The following is a 17,743-nucleotide window of genomic DNA, read 5'->3' as shown; positions in this document are numbered from 1 at the left end:
CTTGCTTCTCCACACCAGTTCTTCCCAGAGCCCTCTGGAGAGTGGCTGACCTGTGTTGTGCATGTGGGAACTAGTGGGGCCGTGTCGGGGGCTGAGGCTTGGGGAGCCAGGGTAGCTGTCCTGGGACTTGGGGCTTCGGGAGCTCAAGCTGCGGACCTCACTGTCAGTCCCATTCACCATCTCCACAAACTGTCGGCACCTGCAGAAGGAGCAGAGCAGCAACGCTCTGGGCTTGGTCTGGGTTGTGTATGCCCACCACCAGCTGGGCTGTGGGGGACCTGACGGTGCCCCAAACTTACTTGAGCATGAAGAGCAGGTTGGGGTTGTGCTCCAGCAGCCCTGGGTAGAAGCGCTGTGTGGTCTCAATGGCCTCACCCACACGGCCCTCCAGCACCAGCTTCTGGATCTCTGTAGAGAGCAAGAATGCGGCAGTGAGTGAGGGGCCGCAGACCTTCCTCACAGCCACACGTCTACACACTGCCAGCCCCAAGCACGGACCAGCTGAGAGTCAGGTGGGCTGGCTCAGAGTGGCAAGCCCACTGAGATGCTCACAGAAGAGGCTGAAGAAACAACCTGGCCAACCAGCCCCACAACAGATCCTGGTTTCTGTCAAGTGTCAGGTAGTCAGTCCTCAAAGAATAAGAGGGGAAAATGAAGGGGGGTGCTCTTAGCCCAGAGGCAGCAGGTTGAATTTGGAGGCCTGCTCCTACGCAGTACAGGTTGCCAGGGACCTGGGCGGGGGAAGAGGTCCTGGCTGTGGGAGCATAATCTAAGGATGGGCATCCGGGCAGCTTCGTGGCCTGAGAGGCTCCTCTTCAGACAGACTTCTCTCCTCAGGCTTCACAGGGGGTTGCCAATGGGAGCTCATGGATTCTGGGCCAGTGCCCATGTCTCGGCAGTCTTCAGGGGCTGTGGCGCGCCCCCTGCTGAGAGAGGAGGTCACCCTCCTCACACTGGCAGCTCTGACGCTGACACCTCTCAGGCCGTCGGCATCGTGCTCTTGCCCTGGGGCCTGGTGCGTCTTGCTGGGAGCGACTTCTGGGTAGATCCCAAGTCTGGGATCCCTTTCCGACTGTCTGGCTGGGCGTGGCTTCTCTGGGAGACACAGACACATGCACATACACAGAGACGACAGGCTCAGAGTGACGCAAGCAGGCACACACAGACACACGTGTCCACACACACCTACTCTCCCTCACTCTCCTCTCCTCTTCCTATCTCCTTTCTGGGCTGTTTCCTCTTTCCCAGCACCCTCCTTCCACAAAAGAGCCCCAAACACGCAGTATTTGGAGCCCCAAACACGCAGGCTAGTATGAACACCAGGAAAGCTTCCTTTGGCTCCTTCTTTGTTGGTCTGCAAAGCCCAGGACCAGAGGTGGGAAGCAGAGAAAGGTCTACCACAGTGGCCACGGAGCATCAGCCTTCCCCCTGTCTGACTGCTTCAGTCCCCTCTCTGCCCAGGGGCAGGCAGAACTACCAAGGTTGAGTAAATGGTGGCAAAGGCAGGGCACTGAACTGGTAAGATGCAAACACACTCTTTCTTGAAGACCGTGAACAGGAGGCTGAGTGGAATCCAGGATGCAGGAGGAAGGAAACAAGCATGGAGGAAGATCCAGCCATACCAGGCCCCAGCCTGTGCCAGGCCATCAGAGTATGCATTAGGGAGGCTGCACCGAGACATTCCCATGCTGCTGGACTGTCCTTCTGGACAGTGTGGTCTTGAAAGAGGGACAGAAGGGCCTGGGGCTGGGCTGTGGGCTGGTCTTCTGGTGAGGACCTGAGCTGAACAGACTCCTGACAGGTTACCCAAGGCTGTCATGAGCCAGAGAGCAGAATTAGGGACAGGTGAGAGAGGGAGGGAGAGGGGAGAGGAGAATCAACCTTACTTTGTCTGTTCTTTATGGACGCTTGTTCTTCCTGAATCGGGGTTTCAGTCATTCGGGCAAAAGCCGTGGCCGTGGCACAATACCCATGATGCACCAGGTAAGATGAGACCATGCTAGAAAAAAGGAAATGCTCAAGGTGACACCTAAGAACTGCATTTCTCACCAACCCCCTGATGGGACAGACTATCTCCCTGTTAGGTCTTCCTTAAACATATCTTACAGGTGCAACCTCCACAGAATAATAAAGGGGCTGAAACAAATGAAAAATCCCCCAGTGCTCATGCAGTCAGGCAGAAGAGGGGCAGGTCACCACATCTGTCCTCACAGCTTGGAGGAGTGGCTGCAGTTTCTCTGGGATATGCTGCCCACAGGTGGGCAAGTATGATAACAAAAGTACATACAGAGGCACATACCATCTCCTTATAGAAGCGGCTGCCTCCTGTGACCTGAAGCAAACCCAGAGACTGCCGATAGTCTCTATGAGGGCTTCCTGGAAGGGCAGCCAGCCAAGCAGTCTGGCAGCTGCCCAGTGACGATGCATGCCACGTGCGTACCTTCTACAGACACAGGAGCTCCTCTGCAGGTGCCCCACGCGCCCGGCAGAAACATTCCAGCTCAGGTGAACCTGGCCCTCAGGAGTGTTGGCTCTAGACGGTGATGGGGAGCTAACCCACGACCCAAGTTACTCCACAATACACAACAAATTAAGGGCCCAAGAAGCCAAGGTTTCAGGCAGTAACGTGGCCAACAGGAACACAATCTTTGGGAGATGGCCCTGAGAAGCCTGATGCCCAGAAACCATTTAATCCCACTGGAAGCTGGCTAAGCAGCAGCACACGTAGAGTCCTCGTATCTGATGTGTACAAAAGTGAATACCTTGGTGTGTGCATATGTCAGTGTCATTAATATAACTGCCAACACAAATGTCTGAAGAGCTGTCATGCAGAAGGCACAGAAGTTCAGCTGTGTGTTCCCTCATGTTTTAAGGGGTAAATGAGATGATCCATATAAAGTGCCTAGCAAAGCAAGAAGTCAATATATACAACCTCTTATTATGAAATTATGTATTTATAACATTATGAATAAGAATTATAATACTTATATTATTATAAACACAAGGTTAAAAATTCTTGACAAAACACGGTTCAGATGCACCCATATGCACGTCAGAGGTCACTAAAATGTACAGTCCCTTTGACTCAGTAATTCCACTTCTTGAAAGGACCCCCAGAAAATAATCTTAAATATGGAAAACTCTTTATGTACAAAAGGGTGACCTACACAAGCAAGAGAGAGGAAATAACCTGAACCTACCACCAAGGGAAGCCAGCCAAGGGGCTTGTGGCAAATGTGTCTGCGAGATAATACAGCCATTAACAATGTCCATAAAGCGAAGTTATATGAAATCACAGATATGAGTTATATGCAGGTCTCAGCAAATACTACATATGAACACACAGGCACACAGATACATACATGTAAACAAATATACCCACGTGCTGAGCCCAGGCCCTGTCAGCTGAAAGTATTAGTCCCTCCCCAACACAGCTGGGGCAGCCCCACCTCTTCCCTTGCCTGTCCCAGCAAGCCTGCTATGGGGACTGGCACCATGCTGGCCCTCCAAGGAAGGGCTTCTTATAAGTTCTGGGGGCTGGGGACAAGATGTAGTAGTGCTGCTATTCCTGAGAAGGGTCTGGCCACCTAGCCCCTGCCTCAGCCCTCCCATGGGGCCTGCCTCAATATCAATCCCTAAAGAAAGGAAGGCTACACAAAGAACCCAGTGTGCAACCCACCCCCACCCGCTGGCCTCTGGTACCCCAGTGTCTGCAAGGCAATGACCAGAGCTAGTAGAAGCCCAGCCCCTCTCGGCCCACCCCTGGGAGCCAAGCTAACAAACTAACCCACCTCCTGGCAGAGTGGGTACAGGTCATTGCCTCACTCGGGCCTGCAGCTGTCAAGTGGAAGAGAGAACCATATCTGGCCTCCCTTGGGATTCTCATCAAGGCTGTTTCCCAGGAGAGGCTGGGAATTAATCAGCCAAGAGCCAGCTAGGTCCTAGGGAGGACCCTCTTCACACCACCACTGCCACAGATGCAAGGGACTTAGCTGGATCTGACCCTGAGAGGTGACCTTAGGCCAGAGTCATGGTATGACAGACACTCCCTATGATGGAAAAGAAAAGTGCACAGAGGAAGATACCACAGGGCGTACTAGCACATCCTCTGCAAAACGACCTGGGGAAGGAAAACCGCCCTGCTGGTGATATTACATACAGGGCCTTCCGATCCAGTTGAGGGGGCAAAGGTTTAACTAGGAGCAGCTCTGGAGAACTGAACTAAGAGAGGAGCAGGAGAGCAGCAGGCAGAGTCATCCTGGGAGTGCCTTCCAGAAGGAACGCTACCCACTAAAGTTCACAAGAGCAGCTTGTAGCAGTACAGGGGCCTACAGGAGAGTGAGGCCCCTGGGACGGGGCAGGGCTGGGTAAGGGCAGGAGCGGGGCACTCACTTCTGCAGCACCGCCTGCCACTCGCCAAGCCGGGCACTGATGGGGAAGCAGTGGACAGTACCCTGGACCTTGGCACGCCACTCCCGCATGTAGTCCTCAATGTCAAACAGGAAGGGTTGCTGCCCAAAGTTGGCGTCCACAATCTCCCCAGGTGTCTGCAGGCCTACGGTGGGGTAGAGGTTGGCCTGAGGAGGAGAATGAAATGTCAGTTGGGCCCTGAGGGCAATGGGGCAGCAGGGCCTCGCCTCATCTCACCTCCGGCACAGAGGGGAAGGCGCTGGCTCCCGCAGGCTGTTGCTTTGGCTTTGAGAGAATTGCAGCATGGCTGGGGGAGGCACGGCTAAGCCACATTCTGCCCACCTCCCTAGCAGAGACACTATTCCCCAAAGTTTGAGGGGAGATGGCAAAAGAAAAGCAAGGCAGGCTCAACATGGAGTCTCTTGCCCTGCATCAGAGGCTGTAGTGTTCCCAAAGCCCAAGGCCCCCCTTCGGGACTCAGCCAGAGCACAGAGAGGCAGGCTGGGCTCCACAGCCCTGCAGGTGTGCCCGTGAAGATCTGCCGCAGGGGTGGATGATGGCTCCTCTCAGAAAGATCCAGGACCACGGATCCCTTTGCCACAAAAAAGGCAGGTATATAAGGGGGCAGGAAGGGATGCGGGGAGAGAGGAAAGGAGGGGAGGAAGAGGAGAGTATGGCCAAATGGCCAAGGGGGTTAGGTGGTATGGACCCCCCTGACACTGGAAAAGGCTAAAGAAAGGCTGCTGCCCTTCCTGTCTGAGGCTCACTAAGAGGAGGATCTTCTGGCCAGTGAGGTTTGGGCATGTCCCTCTGGGTGTGGGGCTCCCTGCTTCCCATCTATTCCCTGCCTTGACCAGCTTTTGCCAGGTCGCTCCCTCACTCCATGCCTTCTATGGCTCCCACTGCTACAGCCCAATGCCTCACCAGCCTCCTCCTCATTGGCCCCAGGTCCCCAGTCTTCTCTTCCACCTTCCATCCTTAGACCACGTATCATTCCTGACTACCACGTGCCGGTACTGCACACTGGGTTCAGCCTTTCTAGCACTTGGCACAGAGTGCCATCACATCCATGTCTGGGTGTTTCATGTCATACCTCCACCACTAGACTCTTCCCCACTCAGGGTCAGAATTCTCCTCCTGTGTCTGTTCTCTTTCTTTGCTTAGGACCACAGCCCCTCTCTGGGGACTCCAGGTTGGAGGGAAGGATTTTGATACATAGACAGAGGTTCTAACAGGATCCTGCGTGTTGCAGTCTGGGCTTCAGAAGGCCCCTCAGATCACAGGGGCATTTCTTATTCCTACAGCATCACATGGGAGCCCAGGATCCCTAAGCAGTCCCCAGGGTCAGCAAACCTTTCCTCCTTCCCGACCCCAGCCAGGGCACACAGAGCCAAGCCAGGATCCCAGCATTCTGGGTGGAGGCCCTGCATGTGACAAGGCCTGTGATGACTCATGACAAAGAAGGGCTGGAGTGCAGGAGGTGGGATGAGCCCTGAACGAAGCCAGCAGGAAACCTCACCCTTTTCTAAGAGGAGAAGAACCCATAAATCTCACTTCTCTGGCCCAGGAGTACCCTGCACAGTAGCAGGTTCAGTCCTCTAGGGCACTGGCTTTCCTCAGGGATCTTTGATGGGTATGCACAGGGACCTGGCTCCCTAACAGCTCAGGAACAAGTTTCTATACGAACAATTTTCTATACTCTGCACACAGGTCCACTAGCTATAAGCCACACAGAACTGGTTCAGACCAGCTGAACCATGGAGCTACCTCATCTCTGCCCACACCGTCCCCTACCTCCTAGCTGCCTTTGGAAATGCCACAAATCTCTGTCACCTGCTAAGAGTCATGGGGGAAGACCAGGCCTTGCTGCTGGAGAGAGGAGAAGGCTGGCAGGTACCACCTACTGGTACCTTCAAGCTGACGACACAGCACACATCCCTGGCTGGGGAAAGGGCAGGACTCCACACCCTGCACTTGCAGGTAACACCATGCCCTTTCCCAGTCGGCCCCCGGGGCCAGAGCAGGAGACCCAATAGTAGTACTTACCGGGAGGTCTGTGAAGGCTATACCTGTGGAGGGAAAGGAACAGTCATCAGGCCACCTGGTTTCCCATGCCTCTGTGGGCCCCGCGAGGGTCCGTCACAATGGCTGGGGGAGGGGCTGGTCATCACACCTCCCCTATGGTGAAGGACAAGCACTAGCCAGGGCTTGGTAGGTTTATTTTTTATTTTACTTTATTTTATTTATATTTTTAATACATTTATTTATTTATTTTTGGCTGTTTCGGGTCTTCATTGCTGTGCGCGTGGGCTTTCTCTAGTTGCGACGAGCGGGGGCTACTCTTTGTTGCAGTGCGTGGGCTTCTCATAGTGGTGGCTTCTCTTGTTGCAGAGCACGGGCTCTAGGCGCACAGCCTTCAGTAGTTGTGGCGCACAGGCTTAACTGAACCACCGCATGTGGGATCTTCCCGGATCAGGGCTCAAACCCATGTCCCCTGCATTGGCCAGCAGATTCTTAACCACTGCGTTACCAGGGAAGTCTCGCCTAGTAGGTTTACACCCTGGCCTTCCCTTTGCTGAGTCGCTTGGCCAGAAGTGAAGTCAGATATTTGGGTATTTGTCCACAGCATTTCTACCCTTTCAGGGAAAACCTGCTAGGAAGGACTAAACCCAAATGATCTACCCTGAGTCCTCTCTAGGCCTGATTGTTCTCTTGATCCAACATGTATTTATGGAGACCTGCCGTGTATGCCAGGCCCTTTTCCATCCATTACCTCATCTGATCCTCATACCAACTATGGGTAGCAGGCTTTCTTATCCCCATTTTACAGATGTGGAAAGTAAGCCTCAGAGGCTAAATGATTTGCCAGCAGTCATAAAACCAGCAGAAGCTAGTGGGACTGGACTCATTTCTAGTCTGATGCTCCAACATCATCTCTAAGCTGACAGAGCAGTGGAGACAGAGAGGGCAGCAGCTGCCCATCTTCAGCCCATACTTGCCCAGAGTCCCCAGAGATTCCAAGTTGACAAAGCCCAAGTTAACAGTGGCCTGTGTACCCTCTGAACCCTCCTGCCAAGAGAAGAGGCTGTGTTTCTAGGGACCTTAGTCCTAAATCAGAAGTGAGGGTAGAGGGGATAGGGACCCTAAATATAGGAACAGCCCTGAGCAGGAGAGGGGCCTCAGCATATCTACCAGAGCATTCATATTCTGCAGATTGAGAAATGACTCAAGGCCCAAGGACACTCTCCCAAGGGCTCATAGCCTTCCCATTTTTTAAAATTCTTATATCTTCTAGAAGCTCCTACGCTTTCGGCCTGAGAGGTTTTCAAACCACTGACTATTTGGAGGTCCCTGTCTGCTCCCTCAACTCCACCCCAAAAAGAAAGTGAAACCCAGCAAGACTGAAGAACAGGTGAGGGTCTGATGATAGGTCTCCCAGTAAACCTGGGGCCAGAATCCTGACAGCAGCCAAGTGAGCATCCCATGTTCTTCCTCTGTGCTGGGCACTGGAATCATGTCTTACTAGGAAGCATTTAATCCTCAAAACAACCCTGGAAGGTGTATACTGCCTCTGACACTAGTTTACATATGAAAAAACCAAGGCACAGAGAGACTGTTTACATTCTTTACTGGGCTATTTTGCTCCTCAGTGAAAGAAGTTCATAAACCCATGACCTTCCTGCCTGAGGCCACTCCTGAGCCCCACATGCAGAGTCAGCAGTCACAGAACTAGCAGGATGGAATCTGGAAGCCCCTCCGTGTCCACCCACCAGGTCTGCATGGGAGCTGCCCCCATGAATCTCAGTGTGGCCAGGCTAATGCTGCTGTACTCCCAGGCTCGCGAAGAAGCCCACAGAACCCTGGAAGAAAGTGGAGTCCAGTCTCCATCAATTATCTGCAGTGTGACCTTTGGCAAGCTACCCAACCTCCCTGAGCCCATCTGAAAAAAGGGGGTAACAATATACCCAACACCTCAAGAAGAAAGGAGAAACAGATTCTCTATGAAAGCTGCTTCATAAACTGTGAGGTCTAGGTACAAGTTGGCTAGAGTTGCGCCACAGGGCGAGACAACTGCCACATTTCTGCCAAGGGGATGACCTACTCGGGCTTGCCTAGCTCTACTCACAATGGCACTCAGGAAGGACAAGGCCTTGAGGTGCTTCCAGGAGGATGAGAAAAGAGGCCACTCCACCCCCTATTGCACTGAACAAGGGCAACATCGCTCCCTGTAGCCCTGTAGGTCTCTGGGAGCCTCCACAAAGACATTGTGATGGCAAGATCTGAGATGGCCCACGGGAAGATCTGAGAAGGGCCAGGCAGAGATCCAGGATGCAAATAGGACATTCAAACCTGCTGCTAAGAAGTACCCTGAGCCAAAAAGACATAGCTCAGGGGTCACTGAGGCTGAGGGTATAAAGAGCCTGTATAAAAATTACTCTGGGGACTTCCCCGGGGGTTCAGTGGTTAAGAATCCATGCTTCAGGGCTTCCCTGGTGGCACAGTGGTTAAGAGTCTGCCTGTCAATTCAGGAGACACGGGTTCGAGCCCTGGTCTCGGAGGATTCCACGTGCCATGGAGCAACTAAGCCCAGGCGCCCTAGAGCCCATGCTCTGCAACGGGGGAGGCCACCACAATGAGAGGCCCATGCACTGCAGCAAAGAGTGGCCCCTGCTCGCCACAGCTAGAGAGGTCCCACGCGCAGCAACGAGGACCCAATGAAGGCAAAAATAAATAAATAAATTTATTTAAAAAAAAGAAAAAGAATCCGCGCTTCCACTGCAGGGGGTGCGGGTTCGATCCCTGGTGGGAAAGCCAAGATCCCACATGCTGTGCAATGCAGGCAAAAAAAAAAATTACTCTGAAAGCTCATGGACCACTTGTGGGTGAGACATCAGTCTCCAGTCTCCATTCACTCAGTGTTCATTTGTTCTCCCATCAAGTATTTGCTGAGACCTCCCAGGAGCTAGGCCTTATGACAGACAATAGGGAGCCAGCTGTAAGCCTGGCCCTAAAAGTGCTGCAAACTCCAGCAAGAGAGATGGTGTGCAACTAGTAATTACACAGACAACTGACCAATGACACATGGGGTGAGTGCTGTGACAGAGGACAACGGAGCAAATAAAAGGAGCGGGGCGGCCAGAGGCAGGAAACATCACTCTGCTTCTCTAAAGGGAGAAATGTTCTGAGGTTAGAGAGCAATGATTGGCTCACTGATCCTGCGTGAGATTCTGAAGTGCATTATATTGATAAGCTGGCTTGTGAAAAGGAAACAAGGTCATTAGAAGATTCACCAAGTGGTCTATCACTTTCATTGACTTTCCATCAAATTTCGTGATCTAGAAAATGCAGAGGACGGGTCATATCCATTTTTTAGTAAGGTCTCAGTAGTATCCTTGTGGACAAGACAGAAAAACACAAGATTCAATTAACATAATGAAGTGATTCTTAAATGGCTGGTGTCTACCTGGACAAGCTGTAGGCTGAAGGGCTCAAATCCAGCCTTGTCCTCTTCCAATATTTTTATATCTTGATGAAAACACAAATAAACATGTTTATCAAAATTTAGGTTAATACAATGCTGAAGAGGATACCAAATATTCGAGACAGAAAAAGCAAGACCAAAGAAGATCGTGACAGGCTTGAAAAATAGATAATACAGGCCTAAAGGAAGTTTTATTACAAGATGTGTGAGGACTTCCATGGGGTCTATATAAACATGTACTAGGGGGAACTTCCCAGGTGGTGCAGTGGTTAAGAATCTGCCTGTCAATGCAGGGGACATGGGTTCGAGCCCTGGTCCGGGAAGATCCCACATGCAGAGCAACTAAGCCCGTGCAACACAACTACTGAGCCTGCGTGCCTAGAGCCCGTGCTCCGCAGTAAGAGAAGCCACCGCAATAAGAAGCTCGCACACCACAATGAAGAGTAGCCCCCGCTCATTGCAACTAGAGAAAGCCCGCTCACAGAAACGAAGACCCAACGCAGACAAAAATAAATAAATAAATTTAAAAAACCAAACCAAAACAAAAAAAACATATACTAGAGAAAGGAGTATTTTTATTTTTCTATTTTTTTTGGTCACGCCACATGGCATGTGGGATCTTAGTTCCCCAACCAGGTATCAAACCCATGCCCCCTGCAGTGGAAAGTGTGGAGTCTTAACCACTGGACTGCCTGGGAAGTCCTGGGAGATGAGTTTTTAAAAACAGTGTGAGGGGGCTTCTCTGGTAGCGCAATGGTTAAGAATCTGCCTGACAATGTAGGGGACATGGGTTCAAGCCCTGGTCCGGGAATATCCCACATGCCACAGAGCAACTAAGCCCGTGCACCACAACTACGAGTAGCCCCCGCTCGCCACAACTAGAGAAAGCCTGCGTGCAGCAACAAAGACCCAAACCAGCCTAAATAAATAAACAAATAAATAAAATAAAAACAGTGTGAGGGTCTGGGCTGACATTAAGGTGGCCACGAGCTCCTTAGGGACCTAGGGATCTGACTGACAAAGAGCTTAGGGCCCAGAGGAGGGAGGTGCAGGTGCAGAAGGGACAGCAGATATGCCCCAAATCTTATGTCCCACAACAGGTGCCATGCTCTGAGCAAAGTGTGGACAAGCTGAAGAGATGTAAGGAGGTCAGGTATTCAGAGCAGACAGGCAGAACTGGGCCTGGCTCAGAGAGGCAAGTGAAACAGGGCTTGGGTAAGGACTGATAGCCCATAATAGTGGCCCCTGGGACTCTGACAGCAGAAAAGTCAAAAGGCAGGAAATAGCTGGAGTCAGAGAACAGAGTGGGGAATGAGGAGTCATCTTGAGACCTTGGCCTTGCCCTCCAGCAGCTAGCTCCTCACAGGCTGGATACCAGCAACTGCAGCTAGGTGGCCATGGATTTCAGGGGAGAGTTTTTCCAGATGTGCACCTGGGTCAGCTCTGCATCGTCTGTGCTATGCTCTTGGCTGCCCATTCTAGGCTGTGGCATCTGACGGCCCTGTTGAGGAATGCTGGCTCCTGCTCTCTCAGCCCCAGCCACAAGTAAACCCCATTTCCACCCAGGTCCCCTGGTTTTGCCTGGGCTCATCTCCTGGAGAAGCTACAGAGGGATGTGGGGAGTGGCAGCCACCTTTTGACTGTCCCGCAAACCAGGGGAAGTGAGCCTCCTACAAGTTGGGTTCAAAGTAAAATGCCCAACTCCCTTTCCTGGCAAGGTCTGTGGTCAACCTGGCTGGTAGGGTTCTGCCAGATTAGAGACCTCTGCAAACCCAGGCAGGCAGGCCCAGCAGTTAGGTACCACCTCAGGGCCACTGTGGCCATGGGTTCCACTCACTTGAGGGCCAAATAGCAGTCAGCCCTACTACGGCAAGGTGTCAGAATAGCCAAAGTTCCCCTCTCTCTTAGTTTCTAATCCTAAATTCCTATATGTGTACAGGACTACTCTTCAAGGTATCCTCCAGAGTTCTCAAGACCTTCCAAGGACTGCTGCTTCTCCTGGGTTTCTGATCCTAGTTGACAGCACCACTAATCTAGCCACTTTACCATGTTCCCGTCTTTCCAGTGCACCCCATCTATCACTAAGCCCCGCTGCGGCACCCCTAGTCCTTTGCAGGCCTGTTCTCCACTGCCTGCACCCATCACCACGGCCACGGCTCATGCCACCTGCCTCTTCCTCAGCCCTTACTCCAATCAGTCCCTCCTTCTCAGTTTAACCAAAGGGGCTTTTTCAATATAACTCTGTCCAGGTTGCTGTCTATTAACCACAAACAGGCCAGAAGAGATCTGACCCCATCTGACTCCAGCCTGTTTACCTCCTGTACTAGGGCAGCCCTCACTGTTGCTCCATAGCAACCAGTGCCCTGCAGAAGGGCCAGAGAAAGTCTGGGCCCAGGCGACAGGCATGCAAATCACTACCACTGTCAAGTATGTACTAGGGCCCCTCAAACTTCTCACTGACCCTAAACCTCGCTCCAACGAGTGTCACACAGGCCAGGAGCACGACCACGACATTGCTGCTCTCTCAGCACCGACCCAGGCTCGATAAATGCTGCTGAATGGATGGATTAACAAAGGGACCATTTCTATACCCTCCGTTCCCCTTGCAGGGCTCCAATGCTAGGAAATGACTGCAGTTGCCTTGAGCTCAGCAGAGGATCTACAACACTGCTTTGGCTTCAAAGCCTCTCACCAACCCAAGGGGCTCCACAGGGCAGACCCTCCAAGGTCCCCTATGTACCCACCAAGGCTGTGGCCATTCTTGGTGTAGAAGCAAGTGCCATTGATGAGGTTGACACAGCAGCCAATCACGTCTCCTGTAGTGAATGTGGGACCATAGGGCTGGCCAGTCCCAGAGGAGCAGAAGGAATGCCCATCATCACCATGGTAACCATAGGAATGTTTATCCCAACCTGTGGGGGAAAAGAGAGCAAGAGCTGAGGTGAGGTACTTGAGAGAAAAACAAGACAGTCACAGAAGCCCACCCAGGTCTGAGCTCCTCTCCCCAGCCTGCTACCACCTCACCAGCACTCCTGCCCTCTCACAGAGCCAGCTGTGGGCAGGGTCTGGCTATGCAAAATGAGCAGTGAGTTCAGCAAGTCACTGCCCTGAGGAGTTGAGGCAGCCCTACTGAAGAAGGAGCCCAAGCTGTGGTTGACAGGAACCAAAACCATGAGTGCCCCGGAAGGGACTTACCAGAGGGCCATGAAACAAGGAGGTGGTTGGGGAAAGCTTCATGAAGGAGAAGAGGCTTGAACTGAACTCTGAGGTGTATCATGGTTGTTGTTTTTCTTTTTTTTAATTTATTTATTTCTGGCTGCACTGGGTCTTCGTTGCTGCGTGCGGGCTTTCTCTAGTTGCGGCGAGTGGGGGCTACTCTTCATTGAGGTGCGCAGGCTTCTCATTGCGGTGGCTTCTCTTGTTGAGGAGCAATGGGCTCTCGGCGTACGGGCTTCAGTAGTTGTGGCGTGCAGATTCAGCAGTTGTGGCTCGCAGGCTCTAGCGCGCAGGCTCAGTAGTGGTGTTGCAGGGGCTTAGCTGCTCCGTGGTATGTGGCATCTTCCTGGACCAGGGAATGAACCCGTGTCCGCTGCATTGGCAGGCGGGTTCTTAACCACTGCACCACCCGGGAAGACCCTGATGGCTTCTCTTTGTTGTGGAGCACGAGCTCTAGGTGTGCGGGCCTCAGTAGTTGTGGCACACAGGCTCAGTAGTCGTAGCACACAGGCTTCGTTGCTCCACAGCATGTGGGATCTTCCCAGACCAGGGCTCGAACCCGTGTCCCCTGCATTGGCAGGCGGATTCTTAACCACTGCACCACCAGGGAAGACCCTGATGGCTTCTCTTTGTTGTGGAGCACGAGCTCTAGGTGTGCGGGCCTCAGTAGTTGTGGCACACAGGCTCAGTAGTTGTAGCACACAGGCTTAGTTGCTCCACAGCATGTGGGATCTTCCCAGACCAGGGCTCGAACCCGTGTCCCCTTCATTGGCAGGCGGATTCCTAATCACTGCGCCACCAGGGAAGTCCCATGGTTGTTGTTTTTTTTAATGTTTTTTTTAACTTAAGTATAATTTACATGTAATAAGAGTCTTCCTTTTTAATTGATAGTTGAACAAGTTTTTTTTTTTTTTTGAACAAGTTTTAACAAATGTTACCATCACCATGATCAAGATATAGAACATTTCCATCACTACAAAGAGTTTTTCCTCATGCCTCTTGGCAGTCAATTCCACTCCATGCACCCCCAAGTCTCTGGCAGCACTGATCTGATTTGTTCCTATGGTTTTGCCTTTTACAGAATGTCATATAAATGGAATCACAGAATTTGGAGTTTCTTGTGTCTGGCATCTTTCACTTAGCATAATGCATTTGAGATTCATCCACATTGCTAGGTGTACCAGTATTTTGCTTCTTTTATTGCTGAGTAGTACTCCATTGTATGGACGTACCACAGTTTGTCCATTCACTAGTTGATGACATATAGTTGTTTCTAATTTTTCGCTATTATTAATAAAGCCAATAAATATTTGTATATAAGTCTTTGTGCAGATGTATGTTTTCATTTCTCTTAAGTAAATACTAAGAAGTGGTACTGCCACGTCACAAGATAAGTATATCTTTTACTTGATAACAAACTGCCAAACTGTTTTCCAAAGTAGCAGTACTGTTTTGCATTCCCACCAGCAATGAATGAGTTCACAATCTCACCAGCACTTGTTACTGTCAGTTGTTTTGGTTTTTTCTTCTTCTCTTAGACATTTTAGTAGGTATGTAGGGGCTTTAATTTGCATTTCCCCAATGTCCAAGGATGTTGAGCATCTTTTCATATACTTATTTACCATCAGTTTATTAGAAAATTATTGAATAGTCTATTCAAATTTTTAACCCATTTTTTAAAAAACTCGGGTTGTATATCTTACAGAGCTATAAGGCTATAGATATATTTTAGATACAAAATGTGTTTTGCAAATATTTTCTCCCAGTCTGTGGCTTGTCTTTTTCATTTTCTTAACAGTATCTCTCAAAGGCCTGCTGGGATTTTTTTTCTTTACCACTTTTTTTTTTTATTGGTGTAGAGTTGACTTCCTGCTGGGAATTTGATTGGGATTGTGTTGAATCTACAGATCAATTTGGAGAGAATAGATAGCTTAATAATATTGATTATTCAAATCCATGAACATGGTATACCTCTCCACTTATTTAGGTCTTCTTTAATTTCTCTCAACAGATTTTTAACAAATTTATTTCTAAGTATTTCACTTTCAATATTATATATATTTTTTAACAATAACATTGAATTTTTAAAATTTTATTTATTTTATTTATTTATTTTTGGATGTGTTGGGTCTTTGTTGCTGTGTGCAGCTAGTTGTGGAGAGCCACAACCACTGAGCCTGAGTGCCACTACTACTGAAGCCCGCGCACGACTGGAGCCTGTGCTCTGCAACAAGAGAAGCCACTGCAGTGAGAAGCCCACGCACCACAATGAGGAGTGGCCCCCACTTGCTGCAACTGGGGAGGGCCGCGCACAGCAACGGAGAACAAAAGCAGCCTAAATAAATAAATTTAAAAAATAAATTTATTTTTAAAAAAAGAGTACAGAAAGTGGGGCATCCTTGAGGGTCAAACAATAGGTTTTATTTTTTAAAATAAATAAAATAAAATAAAATTAGATTATGATAATGGTTGCACAACTCTGTAAACATGCTAAAAACCACTGAACTGTACATTTTAAAAGAGTAGATTTTATGGTATGTAAATTTTATCTCAATAAAGCTATTAAACACACATGTATTTGATTTTTTATATATTCATCTGGTATCCTGCATCCTTGTCAAACTCACCAATTAGTTCTGGTAGCTTTTGTGAAGATTACAGTGCCCACTGGGAAAGGGTTCCTAAGCAAGAAGCCCCACTTCCCACATACAAAGAACATATGTGTAATTCAGAGAAAGCCAGGAGCACCAGAATTCAGGCTAGAGGTCTGAGTTCTCGGCATGGAGTCTCCCAAGATGGGCTATTCTGCTACAGTGCCCTGCAGCTGCTAGAAACCCAAACTTCTGCTCCAGTGGCCTGGGATGCCAGGGATGGTGGTGGGGCTCTCTTTATGCTGCTTGACCAGCACAGCCTTCCCTAAAGCCAAGCCCACTGCTTACCACCTCCTGAGGCCATGTGGCTGTGGGAGAAGACTGCCCAACAAAGCCACTGCCCATTCTAGCTGTCCCCAAAGAGTCCTTGTAGACAGACTGCTTGCTGTTCCTATGGTTCCTCTCAGAACTATGCCCACCGCTGCTGACAGGTGCTCACTGGCTCCTCCCTTTGGCCAGTGTGTCAGGGTTTGCCCATGCTTGCCCCTTGAAGATTTCTGTAACATTCTTTGGTCCTCCCCTAGCATACTGCTCACATCCTTGATCAATTCCTGTTCCTGCTGAGCCTCTCCAATCACCAGTCACTGTTCCTGGGACTGTCCCTGTCTCACTCACCACTTCCTAACCCTTCCCCCAACCCCCACTATCAGGAGTCGGTGACACAGGTGTATGCATATACATATATGTGTGTCTGTGTGTAGTGACTAGTTCCAGCCCACTTCTTTCTCACACAAGGATGATCCTGTGTGACAGATCTTTTATGCAGATTTTACTGTCTAGAAGGTAAAAGACACACACTGGAAGGTTTTTTTTTTTTTTAAGCTTTCTCCAATTGAAGCAGTAGGTACTTTTTTTTTTGAAGCAGTAGGTAACTCTTAAAAAACTAATACAAATGTGGCCATTTGATTTATTAAAGCTAGAGAAATCATCCGGAAGAACTGTTTCCAACTTGGTCAGTGACTCAAGGATATCTGGGAGCTATTTTTGTCTCAGTGTAAGGGAGGTGCTCAATAATGATCACCAAAACAACAGATGCTTACATTTTCAAAGACCTAAAATAAAAATTAAAGTATTTTTGAATACTTTTCTTCAAAAATAAACTATATAATTATTTTGACAAACCTACCATAGAATTTTTGGATTTTTAACTCAAGCTACTCAAGTTATAAATATGGATTTTAAATTTTTTAAAAACTAAAGAACTCAATAAAAAAAATATTTATTTAGAGTCAATTCAGGATTCACCATCACCTCAGTTTGGCTGAAAAATAGATACATTTTCCTGTTTTGTTTTTCTTCAATTTCCAAATGATTTGTCAATTATATAGATTTGCCCAGAGGAAGAAAATTCATAGTCCCTGTGACACACTGAATAAGGCCTCCGAAAGATGTCCTAGGTCCTAATCTCTAGAACCTGTGAAATATGCTAACTTGCATGGTAATAAAGATTTTGCAGAAGTGATTAAGTCAAGGCTCTTGAAATAGGGAGATTATCCTGAATTATCTGGGGGCAGGGAGGGTAGGATAATACAATTATAGGGGTACTTGTAAGAGAGAGGCAGAAGAGTCAAGTCAGAAAAGGTGATGTGACGGTGGAAGCAAAGAAAGAATGAAAGATGCTATTACACTGCTGGCTATGAAGATGGACGATGGGGGCCATAAATCAAGGAATGTAGGTGGACTCTAAAAGCTAAAAAGGGCAAGGAAATGTATTCTCCCCAAGAGCCTCCAGAAAGACTACTACCCTGCTGACACCTTGATTTTAGGACTTCTGTCCTCCAGAACTGTAAAATGATTATTTTAAGTCACTACTATTGTTACAGCAGCAATAGGAAACTAATACAGTCCACTATGGCTATAGAAGTTTCTGAGCATCTGGAATGATCAGTGCAGAGATGCAACACCTCAGCTACTTGTCTCTTGCTCGTCAAAGTGCTATGAAGTTAAAAGCTTTTCAAAGAAAATCACAGAGCTGTAATGTATA

At 49.3% G+C, this 17,743-nt stretch overlaps 1 protein-coding gene across 3 annotated transcripts in view; it reads right to left on the bottom strand.

The window, feature by feature from the left end:
• RANBP10 (RAN binding protein 10) overlaps positions 1-17,743 on the bottom strand; it is a 65,926-nt gene that overhangs the window by 6,181 nt on the left and 42,002 nt on the right. For 2 of the 3 annotated variants that reach the window (XM_024733030.1, XM_024733021.1), the window contains 6 exons: positions 12,637-12,804; positions 6,457-6,479; positions 4,393-4,577; positions 1,887-1,999; positions 300-408; positions 51-199 (listed from right to left, as the gene is read on the bottom strand). In XM_024733030.1, the coding sequence (XP_024588798.1) occupies positions 51-199; positions 300-408; positions 1,887-1,999; positions 4,393-4,577; positions 6,457-6,479; positions 12,637-12,804 (747 nt within the window). Of the gene's footprint in view, positions 1-50; positions 200-299; positions 409-1,886; positions 2,000-4,392; positions 4,578-6,456; positions 6,480-12,636; positions 12,805-13,087; positions 13,189-17,743 lie in introns of those variants that run through there. The other variant, XM_024733014.1, reaches the window with a different exon arrangement.

Source organism: Neophocaena asiaeorientalis, unplaced genomic scaffold (genome assembly GCF_003031525.2).
Source record: "Neophocaena asiaeorientalis asiaeorientalis breed wild unplaced genomic scaffold, Neophocaena_asiaeorientalis_V1.1 scaffold90, whole genome shotgun sequence".
NCBI classification, from domain to species: domain Eukaryota; kingdom Metazoa; phylum Chordata; class Mammalia; order Artiodactyla; family Phocoenidae; genus Neophocaena; species Neophocaena asiaeorientalis.
Note: the sequence above shows the minus strand (reverse complement) of the source record. Positions and strands in the feature narration are given on the sequence as shown.